The sequence below is a fragment of the Stegostoma tigrinum genome, chromosome 37 (genome assembly GCF_030684315.1).
Source record: "Stegostoma tigrinum isolate sSteTig4 chromosome 37, sSteTig4.hap1, whole genome shotgun sequence".
Classification (NCBI taxonomy): Eukaryota; Metazoa; Chordata; class Chondrichthyes; order Orectolobiformes; family Stegostomatidae; genus Stegostoma; species Stegostoma tigrinum.
Genome location: NC_081390.1, coordinates 25,963,453 through 25,987,655, shown reverse-complemented (window position 1 = coordinate 25,987,655; position 24,203 = coordinate 25,963,453). Strand labels below are relative to the sequence as shown.

Below are 24,203 nucleotides of genomic sequence, written 5' to 3'. Positions count from 1 at the left end.
GCAGAGGCGGACTGAAGATGGAGTGAAAAGAAGATAGGTGGAGAGGAGAGTATAGGTGGGGAGGTAGGGAGGGGATAGGTCAGTCCAGGGAAGACGGACAGGTCAAGGAGGTGGGATGAGGTTAGTAGGTAGGAGATGGAGGTGCGGCTTGGGGTGGGAGGAAGGGATGGGTGGGATGAAGAACAGGTTAGGGTAGGATGGGTTTGGTGGGATGCTCTTTGGAGGGTTGGCGTGGACTCAGTGGGACACAATATTCCGTGTTGAAGGGATTCAACGGTTCTTAGTATGGATATTTAGCTGAATGTAAAATGAATGAGGGGAAAAAAATCATGTTGTTTCATTCTAATTTTTTGTAAAGTTTTGAACAATAATAAAATCTGATGAAATGAAATTCCACATCCTGAAAGCAAGTTTGCAGCACCACAGAGCTTGCTTAATTATGACTTAACAAATCAACTGTACTGATAGAACTTAACACATCATTACAAATTCACTCACACTTGAATCAGCAAGTCCTAACTTTTTCTGGTGGAACAAGATAACTCACAGCACTCAGAGATAGTAAGAACTGCTGATGCTGGAGTCAGGGATAACAAGGTGTAGAGCTGGATGAACACAGCAGGCCAGGCAGCATCAGAGGAGCAGGAAGGCTGATGTTTCGGGTCAGGGGCAACTCACAGCACTTTGCAGATTTTTGTATTGCACTGCAAATGTGCAGTCACCAGAATTCTCTCGATTTACTCTTCGATAGCAGTTAGTGCTGACGGCCTCCCCATTTTTCTTGATGTAGGCTCCAAGAAAATAAGGTTCACACTGATGCAAAATGAAACTGCAATGGACACTTGTGCAGCCTAAATGACACCACTTTGAGAAACAGCATGGCTGACTCTTCTATCATTGATGAACAACTTGTAAAGTGTATAAAAATCCCATTCAAGAAAGAGGCAAGCATTACCAGGCCAGACATATAAATCCATGAGGCCCACTGTCACTGACTCATAACCTATGGAGATCTCCAACCCCCTCTGCCTCCCACCTCAGCACCCCAATATTGAACACTCCCTTTTTATCTCCCAAAGAGAAGGCTGCCTGGATCACCCTGTTGTTTAAGCTTGTTCCTGCCTGAACGAACTTATTTCTTCCTTTCACAACTGACTTTTCTCCTCTCCCTTTCTACACTCTCTTCCCATCTATATCAGAGACTCTTCAGATGCCCTAAGTCATTTCAGTGATTTCCAGATTCCTGAACCTAACCATTTCCACTTCACTATGAATGTCCAATGCCCCTTGACCTCCATTTCCCAGCAGCACAGTCTCAGAGCTCTCTGCCTATTCCTTACATGGAGGCTCAACACACTCCCAGCTACCAACACCCTCCTCCTCTGTCTTTCTCATTCTGAACAACTTTCCTTTCAACACCACTTACTTCCATCAATGAGCAGTGTTGTTCTGGGTACTTGCATGGCACACAGTCATGCCCTGTGTTCCTATAGGATATGGGAAATGTTCACTATGTTTAGATTTTCATTTTGATTTATTATTGCATTATGTACCTAGGCACAGTGAAACACTTTGTTTCGCATGCAGTATAGGCAGCTCATACCATACAAAGATTATAGGGTGACAGAACTGAGAGAGGAATACAAAGTGGCCTTTGTGCTTGCCTCTTTCTTGAATGGGATTTTTATACACTTTGTGTAAGCTCAACAAGTTGTTCATCAATGATAGAAGAGTCAGCCACGCTGTTTCTCAAAGTGGTGTCATTTAGGCTGCACAAGTGTCCATTGCAGTTTCATTTTGCATCAGTGTGAACCTTATTTTCTGCAAAGAAGGTGCACAAAATGTGAAATCAACATTCGATTTGAAATTTGAGAGATCAATTCAGAAGTCTAATAATAGCGGGGTAGAAGTTGTTCTTGAATTTATTAGTATGTTTATTTAAACATTCGTATCTTCTGTTTGACAGGAGATAGCGAGTTTTGAGAAGATTTGTAGCTCAGGTTGAGGTTCTGGATGTGAGTTTGCTCGCTGAGCTGGAAGGTTAGTTTTCAGACGTTTCGTCACCATTCTAGGTAACATCATCAGTGAGCCTCCGACAAAGCGCTGGTGTTATGTCCCGCTTTCTATTTATCTGGTTAGGTTTCCTTGGGTTGGTGATGTCATTTCCTGTTCTTTTTCTCAGGGGATGGTAGATTGGCTCCAAATCAATGTGTTTGTTGATGGAATTCCGGTTGAAATGCCATGCTTCTAGGAATTCTCATGCGTGTCTCTGTTTGGCTTGTCCCAGGATGGATGTGTTGTCCCAATCAAAGTGGTGCCCTTCCTTATCTGTATGTAAGGATACGAGTGATAGTGGGTCATGTCGTTTTGTGGCTAGTTGATGTTCATGTATCCTGGTGGCGAGCTTTCTGCCAGTTTGTCCAATGTAGTGTTTGTCACAGTTCTTGCAAGGTATTTTGTAGATGACGTTTGTTTTATTTGTTGTCTGTATAGGGTCTTTTAAGTTCATTAGCTGCTGTTTTAGTGTGTTGGTGGGTTTGTGGGCTACCCTGATGCCAAGAGGTCCGAGTAGGCTGGCAGTCATTTCGGAAATGTCTTTGATGTAGGGGAGAGTGGTTATGGTTTCTGAGCCCGTTTTGTCTGTTCGTTTGGGTTTGACAGACAAACAGACAAAACGGGCTCAGAAACCATAACCACTCTCCCCTACATCAAAGACATTTCCGAAATGACTGCCAGACTACTCGGACCCCTTGGCATCAGGGTAGCCCACAAACCCACCAACACACTAAAACAGCAGCTAATGAACTTAAAAGACCCTATACAGACAACAAATAAAACAAACGTCATCTACAAAATACCTTGCAAGAACTGTGACAAACACTACATTGGACAAACTGGCAGAAAGCTCGCCACCAGGATACATGAACATCAACTAGCCACAAAACGACATGACCCACTATCACTCATATCCTTACATACAGATGAGGAAGGACACCACTTTGATTGGGACAACACATCCATCCTGGGACAAGCCAAACAGAGACACGCATGAGAATTCCTAGAAGCATGGCATTCCAACCGGAACTCCATCAACAAACACATTGACTTGGAGCCAATCTACCATCCCCTGAGAAAAAGAACAGGAAATGACAGCACCAACCCAAGGAAACCTAACCAGATAAATAGAAAGCGGGACATAACACCAGCGCTTCGTCGGAGGCTCACTGATGATGTTACCTAGAATGGTGACAGGAGATGTTGGAAGAGATTATAACTGGGGTGGGAAGGTTCTTTGATGATGTTGGCTGCCTTTTTGGGGCAGACAGAAGTGTAGATGGAGTTGGGGGATGGAAGGTTGGCTTGCATGATGGTTTGGGTTGTGTTTACAGTTCTTTGTAGCTTCTTACGGTCCTGGGCAGAGAGTTTTCAAGCCCCAGTGTGACTCAAGCCCCCCAATGTTATCCCTTTATCTAGTACATGATTGACCATATTGGAGCTGCGCCAACTCTCACCATAAACTGGAAACTTAATTGCCTTTGTTTCCAATTTTCACCTCACCCTCATTTTCACCAGATACACTTCTGGCTCTTTGTTTCTTTCCCTTGGCTTTCTTCTCTTCACTCTGGGAGAGGTGGCTGCTAATATATAACGAAATTGACTACTTTCCTATTCTCCACCTCCTGCAAGGAGTCAACTCCATCCTGCCAACTTCTCTCCCTCTGTTACATCCAACAATGTTCTGCGGCCTTCTACACCATCTGCATTTGCCACATCTTCCTTTTTCCTTGCCCAAAGATTTCCACCAGCATGTTTGACAGGGCCCTCAAATCTGTCCAATCTACTTCGCTTCTGCTCTCATTCTCTTCCCTCTCTCCCAGAACTGTTCCTCTTGTCCCTGCCTCCAACTCCTCCAGCCTCTGTATTCAATGGATCATTGTTTCCAGCAGCTCTACCATGAAGCAATCACTAGCTCTACCCTTTCAAAATACTTTCAATATTCTTTCATGGAGTGTGGGCATCGCTGGCTGGTCACCATTTATTATCTATCCCCAATTGCCATGAAGATAGTGGTGTGATGCCTTCTTGAACCACTGTAGTCTTTGAGCTATAGAGCTCACAGGGAGGGAATTCCAGGAATTTGACCCAGCAACAGAGGCGACAGATTTCCAAGCCAAGATGGTGAGTGGCTTGGAGGGGAAGTTGAAGGAGGTGGTCTTCCCATGTGTTTGCTACCCTTAGCCTTCTAGATGGAAGAGATTGTGGGTTTAGAAAATGCAGCATAAGGAACTCTGGTAAATTTCTGCAGTGAGTCTAGTAGATGTTACACTCTGCTACCAAACAAGTGGGCTGCTTTGTTCTGATTGATTTTGAGTCTTCTTGAGTGCTCTTCAAGCTGTGCTCATCCAGGCAAGTGGGGAGTATTCCATTACACTCCTGACTCGTGCCTTGTAGATGATGGACAGGCTTTGGGGAAATCAGGAGGTAGCTACTCTCTGCAGGATTCCTAGCCCCTAACCTGCTCTTGCAGCCACAGTATTTATAGCTATTTATAGCCAGTCCAAATAAATTTCTAGTCAGTGGTAACCCCCAGGACGTGGATGGCCATGTTGCATTGGAAAATATGTAGTTATTTAATCTCCTGCACTCTATCACTGACCTTCTCCTTTGTTCTTCCTGTCCTCTTTCCTCTTCAACTTGCTCAGACTTTCTATCTCTCCTCAGTTCTGATGAATGGTCATTGAGCTGAAACATTAACCTTGTCTCTCTCCACAGATGCTGCCTGATCTGCTGGGTGTTTCCAGCATTTTCTATGCTTATACCCATGTTTTCAGTATCCACTGGATTTTGCTTCTGTAAATGATACCTGCGCTTAATGAGGATCCCAGATACATTTCTCCAGGTGAATGTATGTGACCCTGCACTTCCTTCTGTTGAACACCCCACACAAAAGAAATCAACAAAATAAAAAATGCAAGCAAACCAGTAAACTATATAAGACGGTATTTGTAGGCATAATATTAGAGAGGCATACACGCACTGAACTGGGACCACAAAGAAAAGAACTTATTTTGCAAATTAGGAATTGTTTTAGAAGAAAATGCATCATGCTGAAAAACCTAAGCATGGCTACCTATTATATTGTTAGGCATTGAATCTGGATACAGGTAATTGTAGATTGCCTCAGTGAAGTGGTTGAATGGGTGCCCACTTATAATTTGTGCCTTACAACAATTAAGCAGTCATTGCACCCCACCCAGTCTTTATTAGCTCAAGTGTAAAATAATAATTCCCAGAAAGTTCAAAGATGCCCCAATGTTCTCTTTCTCAAGCAAATATACAACTTCTGTTAAACTACACGAGAATGTTTATATTTGGTTTCTTTCCGACCTCCTGCAGACTCTGCTGATAAACAGAATAAAAATCAAGGAGCAATAAATCTTTTTTATGAAAGGGCGCATCACCTCAACAGGTGTTTGACAGCTTGGCTTAAGGTGATGGTTTTTAAATCTTCTCTGTGGGAACACTGGCAAAAATCCCAGGATCTGCTGGAAACAGGGATATGCTCACAAGTTACACACCCATACCCCAGGCCTAACTTCCAGAGGACAGATACACAAAGGAAGGTAGTGCTGCTGTTCATTAGAAAGATTTTGAATATCCAGCAACAGAGATGAACAGAATACTCAAGATCTTATCTTTCAGGGGAAAGTGGACCCTGACAGTCAGAGGTCTAATGACCTTCTGGATCTCCTGATATGTCCAGGTGTCAAACCATTCAGCTAAAAGACATAAAACAGGAAATGTGAAAGGCCAGTAAGACCACATTTGTACAATCACATTGACTCTACCTTTGGTGTAGTAGCCATCACCGTCCCCAGTTCTCATGAGAGAGAAATGGCTGGTGATAGTTTAAGCTGAGGGTCAGCATGTCCCCATGGTAACCTCAGTCAGTGCAGGAACTGGCATCATTCTGCACTGCTTTTCTCAATTCATTCACAGGATGAAGGTGTCACTGGTGAGGTAGCATTTATTGCCCATCCCTAACTGCCTAGCAGGCAGTTAAGAGTCACCCACATTTCTGTGGATCTGGAGCACATGTAGGCCAGACCCAGTAAGGATGGCAGCTTTCTTCCCTAAAGAACATTAGTGAACCAGGTGGGTCTTTCCCAACAATTGACAATGGATTCATGGTCATCATTAGACCCTTAAATTCCAGATATTTATGGAATTCAAATTCCACCATCTGTAATAGTGGGATTTGAACCCAGGTCCCCAGAACATTATCTGGGTTCTAGATTAACAGTCCAGCGATAATACCACTAGGCCATTGCCTCCCCACTAGCGAGTACCAGCAAGCCAGCCACCACAGCTTCCCCCCCACCCCACATCATTACACCACAAAGAGTGTGTTGGGGTGTTGCTGCAGCATTTTCCTGGTCTTGCCCGAGAGCACTGACCATTTGAGAGTTGAGGGAACAGGGCCTAGAGGGCGGAAGATGCCAATTTATTCACCTGGATGCAGATGCCAGTTCATCAAAGCTCATTTTGCAGACATGTTGTCTGAATGTGTGTGAGGCATTAATGACAGCGGAGGAGCTTTCCATAAATCATTCAGAGCGTCAACCACTTGCTGCATCACACTTTAAAACCCAAATGTCTTGATGATGAGGCAAAGAGGCAACAGGAAAGGGGAAAAAAAAATGCAGCTCTCCTGATCCAACTCCTCATAGAATGTCTTGCCCCCAGTGCTCAAACATCCTCAGGTCAGGAAGCAATGTGTTCACTCACACGGAGAGCCACTGCAGAAACCCAGAGTCCTCCCTAACGGCCATCTGTGAAGCAAAGGGCAGCCAACAAAGAATTTCAGCCAACTGCACTCCATATCCTGATGGGTCCTGGAAGGATGAAATTGTCAATCTCCTGACAAACAAATGTTCCTGGTATTTCACATCAGCCTATCAGCCTTTAAAATATTAAACGCTTAAAGCTAATTAAATAAAAGCATGCAAACTTATTTTATAAAACCTCTCTCACTCAATGTTAAAGTTAGGGATGGGGAAGCAAAGAAATGAGGAGGCAGCCAATGGAGAGGTTAGCTTTATCTCTCCAAAAAGTGGTAAGATTCCATTTCATATTCTTTCTGAAATGTGCCCAGAATATAGTGCAACACAGTGTTGCTTTTATTTTGAGATCACTAATCAGGAGGAACACTTTTACACGATAAATGTTTTGTGATGTCTCATGAAAGCAGCGCCTACTGATTGTTGAGGGCCATTAATCTTAGATTGGTAACTACCGTGTTAACCCTCAGCCTTGTTTATACTGTCTGAATGAAAGCCTGACCCTGGGGGACAAATTGGAACTCTGGCTATATGTTACAGATGTAAACAATGGCTCAGTCTGAGAATGTGAACCTTACTGCATGTGTCTTTGAACATTTCTTTATGAGAACATTTCAGTAAGGTGTCCTTTGCTGTCTAGAGTACGGAGGTTAATTATTACACTGGGGATTTTAATCAATGTAGTATCAAGAGGTTTCATACACTGAACTGTCATCCTCTGGTATCTCTTGGTTTGATGAGGACTTCTACAAACAGTCAAAAGTTTCTACAATGAGTTATCTTGTCACCAAACAGGCCAATTCTCAACTTAATGATCTTTGGGCAGATAGTGCCGAAGGTGGGTGGCATGGGGTGGGGGTGATAGTGGAATCCGGAGTGCATGGTTTCAATCTCTTGCTCTTGAAGGCTTGGTCGAAACCTGACCATTTAGCTGCACCATCCACTTTGCTGCGCAGTGCCACAGTCAATGTACACGGGACCCAATGTGCTGAACGCATTGGGACTCTGTGCTTTTAATGCAGAGCCTGATGGGCTGAGGCAACCAGTAAGACTGGTTCTAGAAGAGAAAAGGAAACCCATAGCAAAACATCACTCTTGGGATGTTCATTATTATCCTTGGTCTACCTTGCATGAGAGATCTGTTTATGGACTGAATGACGAACATAGCTACCCCAAGCTGTGAAGACTAACACACCATTACATTTACCGCTTTGGCATTGCTTGCCATGAAGCACTGAAAATACTAACAAGAATTGCAACAATGCTAATGGCATCTGTTAGGTGAGTGATGACTAACAGGTGCCCTGAATATTGATAGTATCATCATTCAATCACCATCAATACATATGACTGGTACTGGTCGGTATTAGTGGCATGTTACTGACAGGTCCTTGTTAAAACGAGAGGAACCTACTGCACACTTGATAGATTACTGAAAACAGGTGGGTCAGACTATACAGTTATTTATTATGCCTCTAATCTGAAATATGCTTAACGAACAGAGATTGACTCTCTAGGACAAACTTAGCTTGCTTCCACCTCCTAATTCACACATGCAGGAGTCAGAGCGGTGACTGAGACATGTGAGTGTATAACAGAACACAAAATGCTTTCAAATTTAAAAGCCAAAAAAACAGGACCAACATTATCAAGCTATTTCCCCCTGTGCATTACAGGAATTATTTTGAGTGCCCAACAGAATTTGCAGCAGCCTTGCTGTCACCTCTGTAAGTTTCAACTTAATACTTTTATGACTGGAGCTGCCAAGGACAATATATTCTGGCTGGAATCCCATTCAGCAGATTAAACCCAACATTCAATAACAGTAATTGAATGTTAAGCCATACCCTTCTGAGGACAACACAATGTTTAGAACCTGTAAGATGGGTTAAGGACCCGAAGGATTTTGTTAAACGAGTTGCACCTTCAGTGTTTGTAGTTGCAGCGTTTCCACTTTGCATGCCTTTTTACACAAAAATACAATGCAGCACTTTTAACACAGACAGCCACCTAAGGGTACTCTGCAGGGCTTTGAGGAAAGCAGCTGGTGAGCCAGAAAAGTATATTTGGTATGAAGGAGTGACTAAGTGTTTGGTCAAAGATTCATTAAATAATGTCCATGGACGACTGTATATGTTTGGCAAAAAGCAGCACACGCAGGAACTCTTTTTGTGAACCAGTGGATACACAGTTTCAAATGGGAGCTTGCTGTGCTCAACATTGAGCGCCGATCCTGTTCCAGATAGAATCAGAGGTGTCCTCTCGTCTTAAATAAAGACGACATTTTGTTCTTCTTCCCCCAGAGCTCGTATGGTTTCTATCGCTCTAATTTTAACAAGATGTTCCTTGATGGTGTCTTTATCTTCACTGCTAACTTACCTCTGGCGCACATTGCTCAAGCAGAACCAGACTCTCCCCCCACCCCATTCTTCTCTCCTTGCAGTTGTCCGACTGACCCCACTAGATTGTTTGAAATTACAGCCCTCCCTCTTTGCCCATTTCCAAAACAGCATCCCTCTCAAATATATATACACTTGACAGAATGCAGCAAAAGGAGGTCTCTATGTTTGAAGGAAAGGCTTTCTTCCAAGTACTAATATCTTAGAGAGTGGAGAGATTATTTACAAACAGCACTAACCTCTGCTCCTTACCCTGAATCCCCTGTCAATCAAGTCAAGAGAACAGCAGAGGTCAATGAGTTCCTGAAACTGGGCCCTAAAGCACTAGTTTCAGAGGAAAATACAATATTCTAATGTCTTCACCTAGATGTAGTGATCTGTTTTAGTTATGTACCAACTAAATCATTCTTCCGCAAGCAGCAAATTACATTGATTAGAAAAAGTCAAGGTTTACAGGCAGTTCATGTATTTTCTCAGTATTTAGATTTGGATATATTTATCGTAGCATCACTATAGGGAGACTTAGATCTACAGATTTTGAAAAGCACACTGCAGATCATATGGTTTCAGTTTTCTTCTGTATCCGGAATTAAGTTGAGAGATACAAGTCAGTCTGGAAAAAAAATACTATTACTGCAAACGAATACATTTTTAAAAATCTTGTTGTAAATTTAATCACGTCAGTTTGTTTTTAAAAGATTAGAAATTACTATTTACCATAAATAGGATATGAAAGTTTAACAGTTTCATTTGATACTTGTATTTTCTATTTTAACAGAGGTGTTCACTTCCATTAAAAATAGCAGACATACTAAGAAGCCAAGTGTTCGTGTGTTAATATGACAACTAATTTCTACACTTCAGTTTTTATTGTGGTTTTGCTAAGTGATTTTTGATTTTTACGGCATTAGAAGAATAACTTGGAAACAAATTTCAAAATAACCATCTTTGTTTCTGCCTTTAAAAAAAACATTTTTGTCTTATTCTGATTCCAGAATAAATATTCAAGGTTAAAAGAAGTACTCTTGTGATTCTGTCTCTCCTGTTGGGCCATAAGGCCAAGGTTCAAGTCCCACCTCCTTCAGAGGAGGTTCATAAAATATATGAAGAAGTTGATTAAACAAAGCTACAGCGTTAAAATGGGCATGATTTAGAAGCTTACTAATTTTAAAAGGAAACTTTATATGAGATTTTCATTGCATTAATCAATAAGTTTTTTTTCTAATTGTTCTTCATTAATAACCTCTGAAGCATTATGCTGTTCTCCTACATTGCAGCTGAGACAGATGCCTAGAACATTAGAGCCCATGAAAGCCACCGAGGCACAGGCACTAAGTTTAAGAATTTGACACAATCTAACCTAGTCTAAAAAGGCCATGCAAGAATAAATTGTCAAGGGATCATATCTGCAGACTCCCAACTGGTCCCAACAACTCCTGACTGGAACAAAGGAGATGCAGCTTGTTAAATAGGTAGGTAGCAGGAAAGTGGATCTGAGTTTAGAACAGACCAGCTGATTATTTACCAGCCACTAAATCAGCCAGAACTGATCAAACATTGCCATGTGCACATTCTACAGCTCCCCACTGCTTAACCAGTCATCATATGGCTTATGTGAACCGGACAATAAATATACTGAGAAGAAAAAAAGTTAAGGAATAATTTATCCAACTCTTTACTTTCAGTAATTCTTTTATTATTACCATTTATTTCTCTCCAGATCAATGGAGACAAAATACTCTGGTTGTATCAACAAGATAGCTCAGGGCACATCAGAAACTGAATCTGTGACACTGTGGAATATTTTCCTTATTGCCCAGTAGTACACTGAACCTAAACCATTAAACCCTTGTATACCTTTAGTTACCTGAACTTTCCATCTTAGCAACTCAACTCACTAAATGCAAAGTTCAACATCAAATTCAAATGCAGAAAGCATATGGATACCACAAAATCCACTGATATTGCACTGTTTTATATCAAGGAAAATATTCAAATTTTCTACAAGAAATGATGAAGGGAACACTACCGCCTGCCAGTTCCCATTCTAGTCACTCACCATCCCGATTTGGGAACATAACCATTCTGTCATTATTGCTGGGTTAGAATCCTGGAACTCCCTCTCCAATAGCACACAGTAAACGGACTTGAGCAGTTCAGGAAGATAGGAGTTCACCACCTTCTCAGGGATGACTAGGGATGAGCAATAAATGCTGGCCCAGCCAATGATGCCCTCATCCCATGAATAAATATATTTTCAATGCCAACCGTTTTCATCCTTTTTGTGAACCCTGAGCACATACTGCATAAGAAATGAGACCAACTTGCTTCCCAAATCCTGGTCTGGCTTCTTGTGCCTCCAACAGAGAAGTAAAAGAAGGAACAAAAGTTGGGAGGAGGATGTATACAGCACATAAGACAACATATTTTCTGTGTGCATGTTTTGGGTTAAACATACCACTAGCAGATGTCAAAAAATACAACCAAAATCACTTGCAATGCAATTGTTTCTGCGTGGACACCAGTGATCTAATCTCTCCCCATCTTGATCTGATCATTTGTTCAGCTGCGAACACTCTTCCCTGCACTTTGCATCCAACTGCTTTCCTCTCATTAGCTGCAAGCATCCAAATAAAACTCTTCAGTGCCAAGCCAGTGCATTTGGATGTTGTAGTTAAAACTGAAAGTTGCAGCAAGCAATGATTCAGAGGATGACTGCAATGAAGACGCAAGAAAAGACAAGAACCATATGGACAGACCCAGATGAGCAACAGAAACAAAAAAGCAATTAAGAAAAAGAAAATACACATTGAAGAGAAAAACAGTTTCAAGGCAAAGAGCACAGAAATGAAATTCATTATTTATTATATGTTAATAAGAGAACACAATTGGACTGCGTCCATTCCAGGCAAATTTAATCAGTTCCAGATTCTTTAAGAACTGCAATCCTTCAAAATCAAGTTACTAAAAGTTTTATTCATTGTTCATTTAATATTAAAGAGTTTATATTTATACTGTTGACTCTGAAAATCTCAAAGTGGTTCACAGCCAATTAATTATTCCGACATGTAGCCTCTGTTGTTATGCAAAGCCAACAAATAAGTTTGCATGCAGCAAAATCCCCAAAACAATGAAATGAGTAAACATTTTATATATTTCAGTGATATTCAGTAAATGTTGTTCAGCCAACAGGAAAACTCCCTTGCACTTCAACAAATGGTGCCACAGGATCTTTTACAGTTACCTGCAAACACAGACAGCGTCTCAGTTCAACTCCAAATATTTCCACATTATTGCACTGAAGTTTCCAACTCGACTAAGCACTTAAGACTCAGGAGCAAGATTTAAACCCACAATATCTGAATCATGGTACAACTTCTGTAATTCATTTCTCTAACCGCTTTAGCTCAACCAATCATTAAAGCGATGTAAAATAACTGATAATACTTTTAAATATATCCCATCCCAATGGGAATGACACGCATTCTATACAAATATAAACCATCAGGAAAACAACCATATCCCAAGACACATTACTCTCAATCATCACAATTGAGGTAACATAAATCTTCACTGGATTTTGTTTGTACTAGCTAATGGTGACATCTATTCATACCAATCATTTTTTCAGTTGTTGTGGAATTCCCTCTGCATTTGAAATCAACATGAAAGGTTTACTTAATGTTGACATCTAGTAAAATTGGATAACAGCTTCTGGTAACTTAAGAGCTCACAAAAGTCTTGAATCACTGGAAATTTTTGTTATCTGATTCCAAGCCAGTTGGAAAGATCAAAATCAAGACATATGTAACATTTCTTTTGTGCAGAGAAATTTTTTGACATACTCACTCTTACCGTCTCACCCAATGCCCAGTGTTACAGAGCTTTCCAATCATAAATGTGGCAATTAATAGCCACTAAGGTTTCTTATTAACCCTAAAAAAGTATACTAACAAGGTTAACAAGACATTAACAATTCTCAATAATCTCAACAGTTAAGATCCTGTACGCAGGATTTTTCTTTATTCATTCACGGGACACGGGCTTCACTTCCTAGCCAGCATGAACCATCCAGAGGGCAGTTAAGAGTCAATCACATTGCTGTGGGTCTGAAGTCATATGTAGGTCAGACCAGGTAAGGATGGCTGTTTCCTTCCTGAAAGGACATTTGTGAACCAGGTGGGTTTTTTCCAACAATTGACACATGATCATCATTAGGCACTTAATTCCAGATTTTTATTGAATTCAAATTCCACCATCTGTTGTGACAAGATATGAATCTGGGTACCCAGGAACATTAGCTGAGTTTCTGGATTAACAGTTCTGTAGCAATACCACTAGGCCATCTCCTCTCAGTACAGTTTGATGCAGAACTTCCTTTACTACATCTTAGAAATAAGCAAATGTTTTAAAAAGAGTTCTGGGATTATTACAAAGTGGAGGACTTGTGTTCTCCTGTGTAGTAGTATCAGGATCCTGAAACATTGTCAAATAAATCATGATGGTAGCCATTATAAACAGCTGATCATATGAAAAACATACTGGGGTGATGAGTATTTGTTACGTGTCTTCAGTTAATTATAATCCGCTGTACCTAATTCATTTCCACTATTACATAGTCATCCTGAAAATGTTCTAGAACAATTGAGAGCAGCAGCAGGTTAACTTTTCTTGATGATAACCAAGTAAGTTCTATCCAATAGCCAAGCATCATTTAACGTTGGAACTTCTCATTTAGTTTTAAAGAATAAACTGAAGTTGTCTTTGGTTTCAAATAATTTACATTGGCAGCACTTACCCTGACAGCACTGTCTGTTTGGCCATAAGAAACAGGAACAGGTGTAGGCCATTCAGCCCCTTGAGCTTAGTCTGCCATTCAATAGGATCGTGGCTGATCTGACATTCCTCATTTCAGTGATAAGTGTAGTGGAATCCCTAGTGATGAGTAAAGGTAGCTGCTTCATGCAATTGTGTCACTATTGTCCAATCTAATGGAGGGTTGAGGACTGGCTATGGTATTCTGGTTTCATGTCTATGATGCAGTACTACATTACGCAGAGAATGATGGCACTGCCAACATAAATTGAAATACAAAGAACTTAACCTCCAAATTGTCAAGGATTCACACAAAGCTTTTCTCCCTGAAAATTCTTACAAATCCATATGTCTGTGGATGTAACCTCAGCTATTCTGGAGCAGCACTCTGTTGCAGTGTCCTTTTTGACAATGCGTGGTGATGTTTTTATGCCCTCCTCACAAAGTGCTGGAAAAACTGTGCAGGTCTGGAGGAGAAAGAAACAGAATTAACACTTCAGGTCGGGGACCTTTTGACCGACAGAGGGTTTACAGACCTGAAACATTAACTCTGTTGCTTTCTTCACAGATGGTGTTAGGCTTATTTGTTTTATTTCATATTTCTGGAACCAACCATACTCTTACCTAATGGCTTGTGCTTTCCATTGTGATGTGGAGGTGCCAGTGTTGAACTGGCTCAAACAAGTCTTCTTTACTGCACAGAACCTCCACCCAACACTAGACACCAGATATTAATGGTATTTTCTTCCTTTAGATGCATGGCGAGGAGCCAAAAGAGACAACTACATGCACAGCGATATCAACAAATCTAATCCCGCCATCACACTTAGCATGGACAACTCTTCAGAATCACTCCCATTCTTGGACACCATCTCCATCAAGGATGGGCACTTCTGTACCTCAATCTACCGTAAGCCCACGGATAACCACATGATGCTGCACTTCTCTAGCTTCCACCCTAAATGTATTAAAATAGCCATCCCCTACAGACAAGCTCTACGTGTACTTAGGATCTGTTCAGATGGGGAGGAACGCAATAGACCCTGAAGGTGTTGAAGGGCACCCTCAATGGAACAGGATATGATGCTCAACTCATTGTTCGCCCGTTCCTACATGCCACAATGGAAAAACTGTGATGACCTCTTCAGAACTCAGACACGGGATATTCTGATCGGGTACCCTGTGTTGTCCAGTTCTTCCCAGGAGTGGAGGAACTTTCCAGGGTCTTTCCCACACCTACACTTCTCGCCTTTACACAGCCATCAAACCTTAAGCAGACCATTGTTCCCAGCAAACTTACCCAGCCTTCAGGACAAGATCGACCACAACACTGTATAACATATAACACATAAACCTGTCATGGAAACCTCTGCAAAACATTTCTGATCATCGACATGGACACTACCATCACACGTGAGAACACCACCCACCATGTGCACGGCAGATACCCATGGCTCAGCCACCATAGTCTATCTCATTTGCTGCAGGCAAGGCTGCCCCGAGGCATGGTATATTGGCGCTATGACAATGGATGAATGGACACCACGCAACAATCAACAAACAGGGCATTCTCTCCCAGTGGGGGGGCACTTCAGTGGTCAAGGACATTTGGCCTCAGATCTTCAGGCAAACATCCTCCAAGGTGGACTCTGGGATATATAACAATATAGAGTCGCTGACCAGAGGCAAATAGCCAAGTTTGGTCCCCATGAGAACAGCCTCAACTGGGATCTTGCATTCATGTCACACCACTGTGTCCCCACCACACTATACATTCTCTTTCTCTCTCTCTCTCTCACACACACACACGTACACACGTACACACACGCACATGCAGGCACATGCGTACACCCACACATGCACATGTACACCCGCACGCACACACACACTCACATGCACACACACACACAATGCGATGTTTTGTAAATTCCTACTTTAGAAGTAAAGCCACTCTGACTCCAAACCAAACCAGAAACAGATTTTAACAAGGCCTCACACCTAACTTGCATTGTCTGACCTAAAATGTCACTGGTCCTCTGATTTGATAAAAGCTTTAGTTCTCTCAGGGCAGTGACTTCAAAGGAATTCAGGGATTTGGAGATATATATATATATATTAATCAATTAAAACCTTCTAATTGGTTAAAGATTTAACAACATCTTAGGTTTGTTTAGTACATCCTGATCAATGGTGTGGCCCTTTGATCTTTTACTTATAAATTCTGCATCTGATACAGCCTCTCTCACTACTAACTGCACAATGAGTAAGAGGCTCCAAAAGCTGTGTTTTCAAATAAACCTGTTGGACTCTAATGTGGTGTCATTTGCTTTCCTGTGTGATACAGAGCAAATGTGGAACAGTGGGAACAGTTATGCAGCAGCTTAATGGAAAAGATGAAATGCAGTTGACAATCAATCCAGTTCACATCCAGAACAGTCTGATCAAATACAGCCAACTGAAGCAACTCTTGTGTCCAGAAATGGCTCAATGAAATTGACACTGAATAATCAACAACCTTCATTCCTGGCAGAACAACTCAAGACTGCAAGAAGGAACCATTTCAATAACTCAAGGCTGATGCCTAAAGACAAAACTGATTGGCCAAAGTGTTGACATAGAGAAAGCAACTGCAAACATTTTGCTCCCTATACTTCTGAATAGTTCACTGTTGCAACCTATGCTTGCAAAATTCAAATTAAAATGCCTGTTGGATACGATCCTACAATTGGACAGAACCTACTGAACAATCTTGAGTGTGCCAACAGTAAAATAACAACAAATTTAAGATCATCAGCCAACTTACAATGTAACTCATTTATGTTTGATAAAAATGATACATTTATAAGCTATAACCCATTCTCTGCAAGCAAAAGGGATATGTTCACGCCATGTATATTTGTTAATTATCTGGAGTTTAGGGAGCACATAGATTCCTTTGTTTACCTCATAGCGACACCTCAGAATTGACCTTGTAACTAATAGGCACTTTTTTTCTCTAGTAGTATAAGGAGTGACCATCCATAATTAGGAAATTTTGTGTTTTCCTCTTGAGAGCAAGGTGAAAATCATCAGCAACATCTATTTCCTTTCAGCAATATTCAAGTTGTTTTCCACCAAGTGACTGTCAACATATTTACTATTGATGAAGAGAGACCATCACCCTGCACTGTACTAAAGTCACTGCTATTGTAACACAATCTGACTGATGATTTGCACATATAGAATGGGTCTGACAGAATTTGGCTACTGATACATCTTCATGTAATAAAGTACACACGTATGAAATAAATGTTGACAGGGAAATTATTTATAGCCATTACTTTGCCAGATCCATTCCAGAAAGACAGATTTTTCCAACAGATAAAACTCTAGAGAAATGAAATGTTAGGACACGGCATAACATATACTATACACTTTGACATTATTATTACAGGGTACATTTGTAATTGATGTGACAAAATTGAATATTTGTATATAGATCTAGTAGATGCTACAATAATTTATTCCTATTAAGATTTTCCACATTGCTAGAGTGATATAAATATTGAACTAAGTTCTAATTAGTTCTCTGCCAATACACCCACTGTCATAATCTAGACATACACTGGGCTCCAATTTACGTCCTGCACACAGCAAATCTCTGGACAACAAAATGAAGCTGGCTTTCTCTCCATAGACGCTGCCTGACCTGTTGTGTTCTCCAGTTTTTTTTGTTTTCTGTTTCAGTTTCTGTGGTTATTTGCTTCTAAATCTCAGGGCAAACCTGTTTCACCAGGGCTATAATTTCATGAACATTGCTAAAAAGGACACATTTTATCAAAGGCTTTTGTCTTGTATTCATCAGGTCAATTCTCAAGGATGCTAATTTTAGCGGAAAACCAACGTTTGGACAATAAGAGAGGAAAGTGGTGACTTGTTGACAAGGGGTTTCTGATTGGTATATTTCCCATGACTATGCCTTTACCAATCAGCAGTCTCCTCCTGGTGCAGAAATGTTGTTTTCCTTTCAGCTTCACCAAAATATGCCTTTTTTTTCCAACAATACTCAAGGATTATATGCTACAATTTCTTTTGCTCAGGATGCATACTTTATCCATCATTGTAGATTTAGGGAATATAATAGTTACTTCCCAATTTGGTTCTTGTGGATGCACCCAACCACTACCACTAGGGTCACACATGTGTTCAGTCAATCAGTGGTTGTGGACATGTGGTCAGGGTTTAAAGTAATTCTCTTTCTGACATCAATGTTACCTACTTCCATAGGATCCAAATGTGGGTGGAAAATATTCAAATAAAACCCAGATGTGTGCCTAATGAAGTGTATAAACTGTATCAAAACAAAATTATTACCGAGGTCCTTATCAGCTCAGTCAACATGTGTTTTTCGGGCAAAATGTTAGTAAATTTATAATTTAATCTTTCAATGCAGGAAAACACAAATCTTGAATGATACAAGGCTAACAGGTCACCTTTGTTTATAAGCTTCTCAAGTTATTTTTAAAGAAGCACCATGGAGGAGATAAAAAAACAAAAATGACAATTATGTGAATTCAAAATGCAAACAGAAGAGCCACAAATACAACAGGAGTCAAATAACACCAGGAAGAATGAAAAGAGCTTTTAAACACTGTATCTAGAAGCTCTCATCAACATTGGAAGGAGCAGGAGCTGGTCCAGTCAAAAGGAGATACTTAAGGCCAGCCAGGAAGGATCGCTCCAGTAACATAGACCCCCTTTATTCATTGTCCTCTTGCTGGGTCAGTTTAATGAAGGGTTTCTACATGTTCTCATGAGCTGTTAATGCAGCTTTTACTTTTCAGGCTGTAACTGTCATGCATCTGGCCAGTACTTCTGTCATTTGGCATGATCACGTGTGAGTGCTGCTTAATATTTCAAATCCTGACCACATTGGGAGCTATTCCAGGTGTAAATGCATCTCATGATGCATCATCGAGACAAACAATCTTTAGCAGCCCCAGGAAATGTTTCTTTTCTAATTGTCTATAGTCCCTCATTATTTGCTTCAAATACATTGATTTATTCCCCAAAGAAGCAGTCATGAATCCACTGGATCTTCCTCCCTCTGAATATCATATAAAACCCATCCACAATCTTCAACTGCTTCCTCCGACATGAATGCATTGGTTAAATACATCCAACCCATTCACCTTGCTCCATTCTGATCACTCCCCAGATACAGAAAGTGTTCTTTTTTTAAGATATTAAATTTAAAGTCACATAAGAACCAGGAAATAAATAGACTTGCATTTCTATAGCACCTGTCATGACCGCAGGCTACCCCAAAGTGCTTAGAACAAATAAGTGCCTGTGAAGTATAGTCACGGGTGTATTATTTCATTTCTTTATTAAATCATAGAGAAGGATTCAACATCATTATAGATCGACCAGAAACTGAACTGGACTCACCATATTAAAACTGTTGCTTCAAGAGCAGGACAGAGGCTAGGAATCCCGCAGTGAGTAACTCACCTGCTGTCACCCTAAAGTCTGCCCACCATCTACCAGGTACAGGTCAGGAGTGCAATGGAATATGCCCCATTTGCTGCGATGGGTGCAACTTCAACAACATTCATGAAGCTCCACATCAACCAGGACAAAGAAATTTGGTTGCAAATCTCTAATCTGTAACCAATACCTCTTGAAGTCCAACTGTTCAGAATCTGTGAATTTTGAAGTAATGCTATATATGTATACAGTTCTGAGGCCAGAAGAAGCTCGGCCCTACCTCCAACTCGATAGGTTTGCCAGTGTTAGTCCCAGAGACACTCTGCACATCCATCAACTAGGTTTGCTGCATGCTTCCAGGGAGAGAACCATTTCAGCCTGCCCCAACCCCTCCCACCCCACAGTCAGGCTGGTGGGGCTGGGGGAGGGGCGGGGAAGCGGTGGTGGGCTGGCTTCAGAACCTGAGCAATAACATCATGGAGTCGGCTGTAGACGTCGGGGGTGGGGGGAGGAAGGAGCAGGGACCCTCGTTCAGTCATTCGCTACCGTTAGGCCTGTTCCTAAACCCAATGTTCCCCCGCAAACCCACACCTCCACAACCGCACCCCCCGACAACACCACATAGACCCCACACCACCACACCCCCCGCCCACACACACACACACACACACAAACAATAGCTGCGGCTCTTCTCAAAATGCAAATTTCACAGCAAGGTAAATTTTCACAAATATTAGTTGGCTCTTGTCTGAGCAAACTACAAATAATCTTTTCCCCACACGGGACCAGAGCGCAGGTCCATTCTCCCAGATTGCACTTTTCAACAGTTTGTTACTCGCCACCTACAGGCCTTTTCCAACCAAACCCCTGCCTTTTCCTGTTGGAGCTGAGCTGGCCTGCTGGTTTTCAGTGGGGAAAGTGGTGGGCCTGCCGGTCCTCGCGCGGCGGGCTGAGGCGGTCCTCGCGCGGCGGGCTGAGGCGGTCCTCGCGCGGCGGGCTGAGGCGGTCCTCGCGCGGCGGGCTGAGGCGGTCCTCGCGCGGCGGGCTGAGGCGGCGGGCCTGCCGGTCCTCACTGGAGTAAGGAAGTGGGCCTGCTGGTTGCTGAGTACTAGGAGCTGCTCGATGCACGGAGCACTGGCTCTAGAGGGACCAGAATAGCAGCTTGCAACGTGCCAACAGCCAAAGCTTTAATCTTTTCCGCAACTATAATCTGAAATTCAACTTTGGACACCCTACACTACATCAAATATTAACCCTCGCAGCACTTACACACACCACTGCTTGACAGATTGAAATCTCTGTGTAGTTAGCCTGGGAAAGACCTGTCTATCTGTATTAGGGGAGATCTGTATATGCGTACCTTGAGAGACCAGTATATTTCTACTTGGAGAGGTCTATATATCTGCTCCAGGGATTATCTGGGCCTGGAATGATCTATCCAGATGAGGATTCCAATAAGAGTCTACTCCAGTTTCCCTGGTGATGCTGCAGGATGCCAAAACACCAGGGATCGCACGTGTGAATATTTCATTGTGATAGTCCAAATGTAGTTTCCCCACCTCCCCTCACATCCACCACCACCCCCCACCCAACTACATCCCCATGGCCTTCCTGAAACACAGCAAGCACAGAAGTTTAGCAGGATCTTTGTGACTCCCCACCCCCTCCCCGAGCCCCAGGGTAATCACTACCTCATTGAGCCAAAACAGAATCGCTTCAACAGACCAGATCCCCCACACTGCGGATGATCTCCGTTGCTGTGTGGGATGGGAGTGCTCAGACAAAGACTGGGGAATGGGGGTAAATTTCAGCTTAGCACTTACCTGGGGGGCAGAGACAGCCTCCAGGAGCCCCGCGGGCCACTCGGGTCTTGGGTAAATGAGCCTTCAGTCTCTGTAGGGGCAAAGCACAGGAGATTGGAATGAAAAGGCATGCACTGGATTACTGGGTTCACACTCAGTCTCATATACCCTCACTCACACACACACACACACACACTCACTCACTCTCAGCCTCATACACTCACTCTTCGTCTCATACTCTTACATACACTGACTCTCTTGCACACACTGACTCACGCACACTCTTAGTCTCACTCACACACACTGACTCTCCCTTGCGCACACACACACACTGACTCTCACACACTCACTCTTAGTCTCATACCCTCACACACTGACTCACACACTCACTCAGTCTCATACTCTCACACACACTGACTCTCGCACACACAGAGTGAGTGTGTGTCAGTGTGTGTGCGAGAGAGTCAGTGTGTGAGTATGAGACTGAGTGAGTGTGTGTCAGTCTCATGAGAGACAGTGTGTGAGAGGGTATGAGACTGACACACACCCACTCAGTCTCATACTCACACACTGACTCTTGCACACACACGGACTCACACTCAGTCTCATACCCTCACACACACTGACTCTCATGAGACTGACACACACACACACAGTCTCATACTCACACTTACTGACACACTGACTCACACACACTCTCGGACTCATACTCACACACACACACACACACACACACACACACACTGACTTTCTTGCACACACACACAGACACTCGCACACACACACTCTTTCGCACACACACACCCACACTCGCAGACACTGACTCCCACACACACACACACACATTTAGAGCAAATAACACCCCCGCCGCCAGCTACCTACAGAAATCACCCAAGTCCCAACTTCAGTCACCGGCGTCATTCTGCAATGAATGAAACTCGGAAACGAACGTGCCTGCAGCAGCATTTTTGCTGCAATTTTGTTCATCTTTAGATTCTCAGCGAGCAGGAGCCTCACAGAATTCACACTATTTTTATTTGAAGAAAGTCGAATTATTTTTGAGGGGATGGAGGGACGGGGTTGCGGGGAGGGCAGGGAGCTTTAGGGGAAGGAAGAGGTGCCAAGTGGGTGTGAGGGGCAGCCCAGGGAGAGTGCCTGCGTTCTGGGAGCATGTGTTTGAGATACAGTGTAACTTCGGTTCGGGAAGTTGGCGGAAAAGGAGCGAGTCGGTATATTGGGGCAATTTGCAATGCGGCTCCGTCACTTGTACGAACCTGGTCCAGGAGTTCCTCCACTCGGTTAAAAATAGCGGGTTGCAGCTGGTGGGCAGCGAGCCAGGCCGGGAGCTGCTCTCTCTCCGCCTCCAAGTGCGAGACGCGGCTTTGCAGGTCGGAGGTCCGCTGGTGCAGGAGGGCACACAGGCCGAGGGATAGTACGGCCAGGAGGCAGCAGGCGAGGCCCGAAAGGCCGGCGCAGCGCTGGGCTGTGCGGAGCTCTCGCCTGGCAGCCGGCGGCGATATTTCCATCATGTTTGCAGCCCTGTTTGAGTTCCCCTCTCCGGCCGTAACTATCGCCAGTTCATGAGGAATCCCTCCGACAGGAAGCAGGCGCGCTAATCTCTCCAAAATGATACTCCAATAGGTTGGAACATCAAAAATACGAGCCCCCAGCCGCTGATGTGGTGGATATTCCCCAACAGTAAGTTCCCTCTGGTTTGCACTGAGACTTGGGAAAGTGACTCCAGGCTACGGTCAGTGCTAGGAGCAGGCAGTCACCCCCGGCTATAGCCAGAGCCCCATGTCCTTCCCTGGAACCTCACACAGCCGCTGCCTGCTGTTCTCTCAATGCTATTTCTAGCCAGACGCCTGTTTAACATAATTTATTTATTTTGCAACGTGACAGGGCGGGTTTCAGGTCGGAATCTCCACTTTGATCAAGACTGACGTGTGCGCCCTCCCCCTTTCCCTATAACACATCCGATTATTTTTAACTAACTCCTCCAAACATCGCTTTTTACAAAGAGCCAGCCAGCGCCGATACACAGCTCCGGGAGATGCCGCGCCGCTCTCCCTGATCCATGCGGGTGTCAATCCGGGCGGAGTCCGGCTGCAGGGCAGTGTAACACCCAGAACAGCTCCTTCTGAATACTCGGGGGAGATCCCGCAGCAATAAACACACACACACACTCATACACACACTCACTCCCTCTCTCTCACACACAGTTTCTCTCACACACACAAACTCATACACACTCACTCCCTCTCACACACACAGAGTTTCTCTCACACACACAAACTCATACACACTCACTCCCTCTCTCACACACACAGGCACACACACTGTCTCTCTCTCACACACAGACACACACTCATACACACTCACTCCCTCTCTCACACACACAGGCGCACACACACTGTCTCTCTCACACACAGACACACACTCACTCCGTCTTTCACACAGGCACACACACACTGTCTCTCTCTCACACCCAGAGACACACTCATACACACTCACTCCCTCTCTCACACACACAGGCACACACACTGTCTCTCTCTCACACACAGACACACACTCACTCCGTCTTTCACACAGGCACACACACACTGTCTCTCTCTCACACCCAGAGACACACTCATACACACTCACTCCCTCACACACACAGGCACACACAGACACACTCATACACACACACACATTGACACACAGGCATACACACCACACTGGCACACACAGACACACACACACAATCTCACACAGACTATCATACACAAAAACAACACACATACAGACACAGACACACGCAGACAGTCACACACGGACACGCATTCAGTCACACGAACACGCACAAACACACACATCGACAAAACATACAGACA

General features: G+C 43.1%; 1 protein-coding gene across 1 annotated transcript in view; it reads right to left on the bottom strand.

Annotated features, from left to right (window-relative positions):
• col13a1 (collagen, type XIII, alpha 1) overlaps positions 1 to 23,182 on the bottom strand; it is a 222,011-nt gene extending 198,829 nt beyond the window's left edge. The window contains exons 1-2 of the mRNA XM_048563494.2: positions 22,602 to 23,182; positions 21,349 to 21,418 (exon numbers count right to left, since the gene is read on the bottom strand). Coding sequence (XP_048419451.1) covers positions 21,349 to 21,418; positions 22,602 to 22,856 — 325 coding nt within the window. The 5' untranslated portion in view covers positions 22,857 to 23,182. The remainder of the gene's footprint in view (positions 1 to 21,348; positions 21,419 to 22,601) is intronic.
• Positions 23,183 to 24,203: the final 1,021 nt, after the last annotated feature.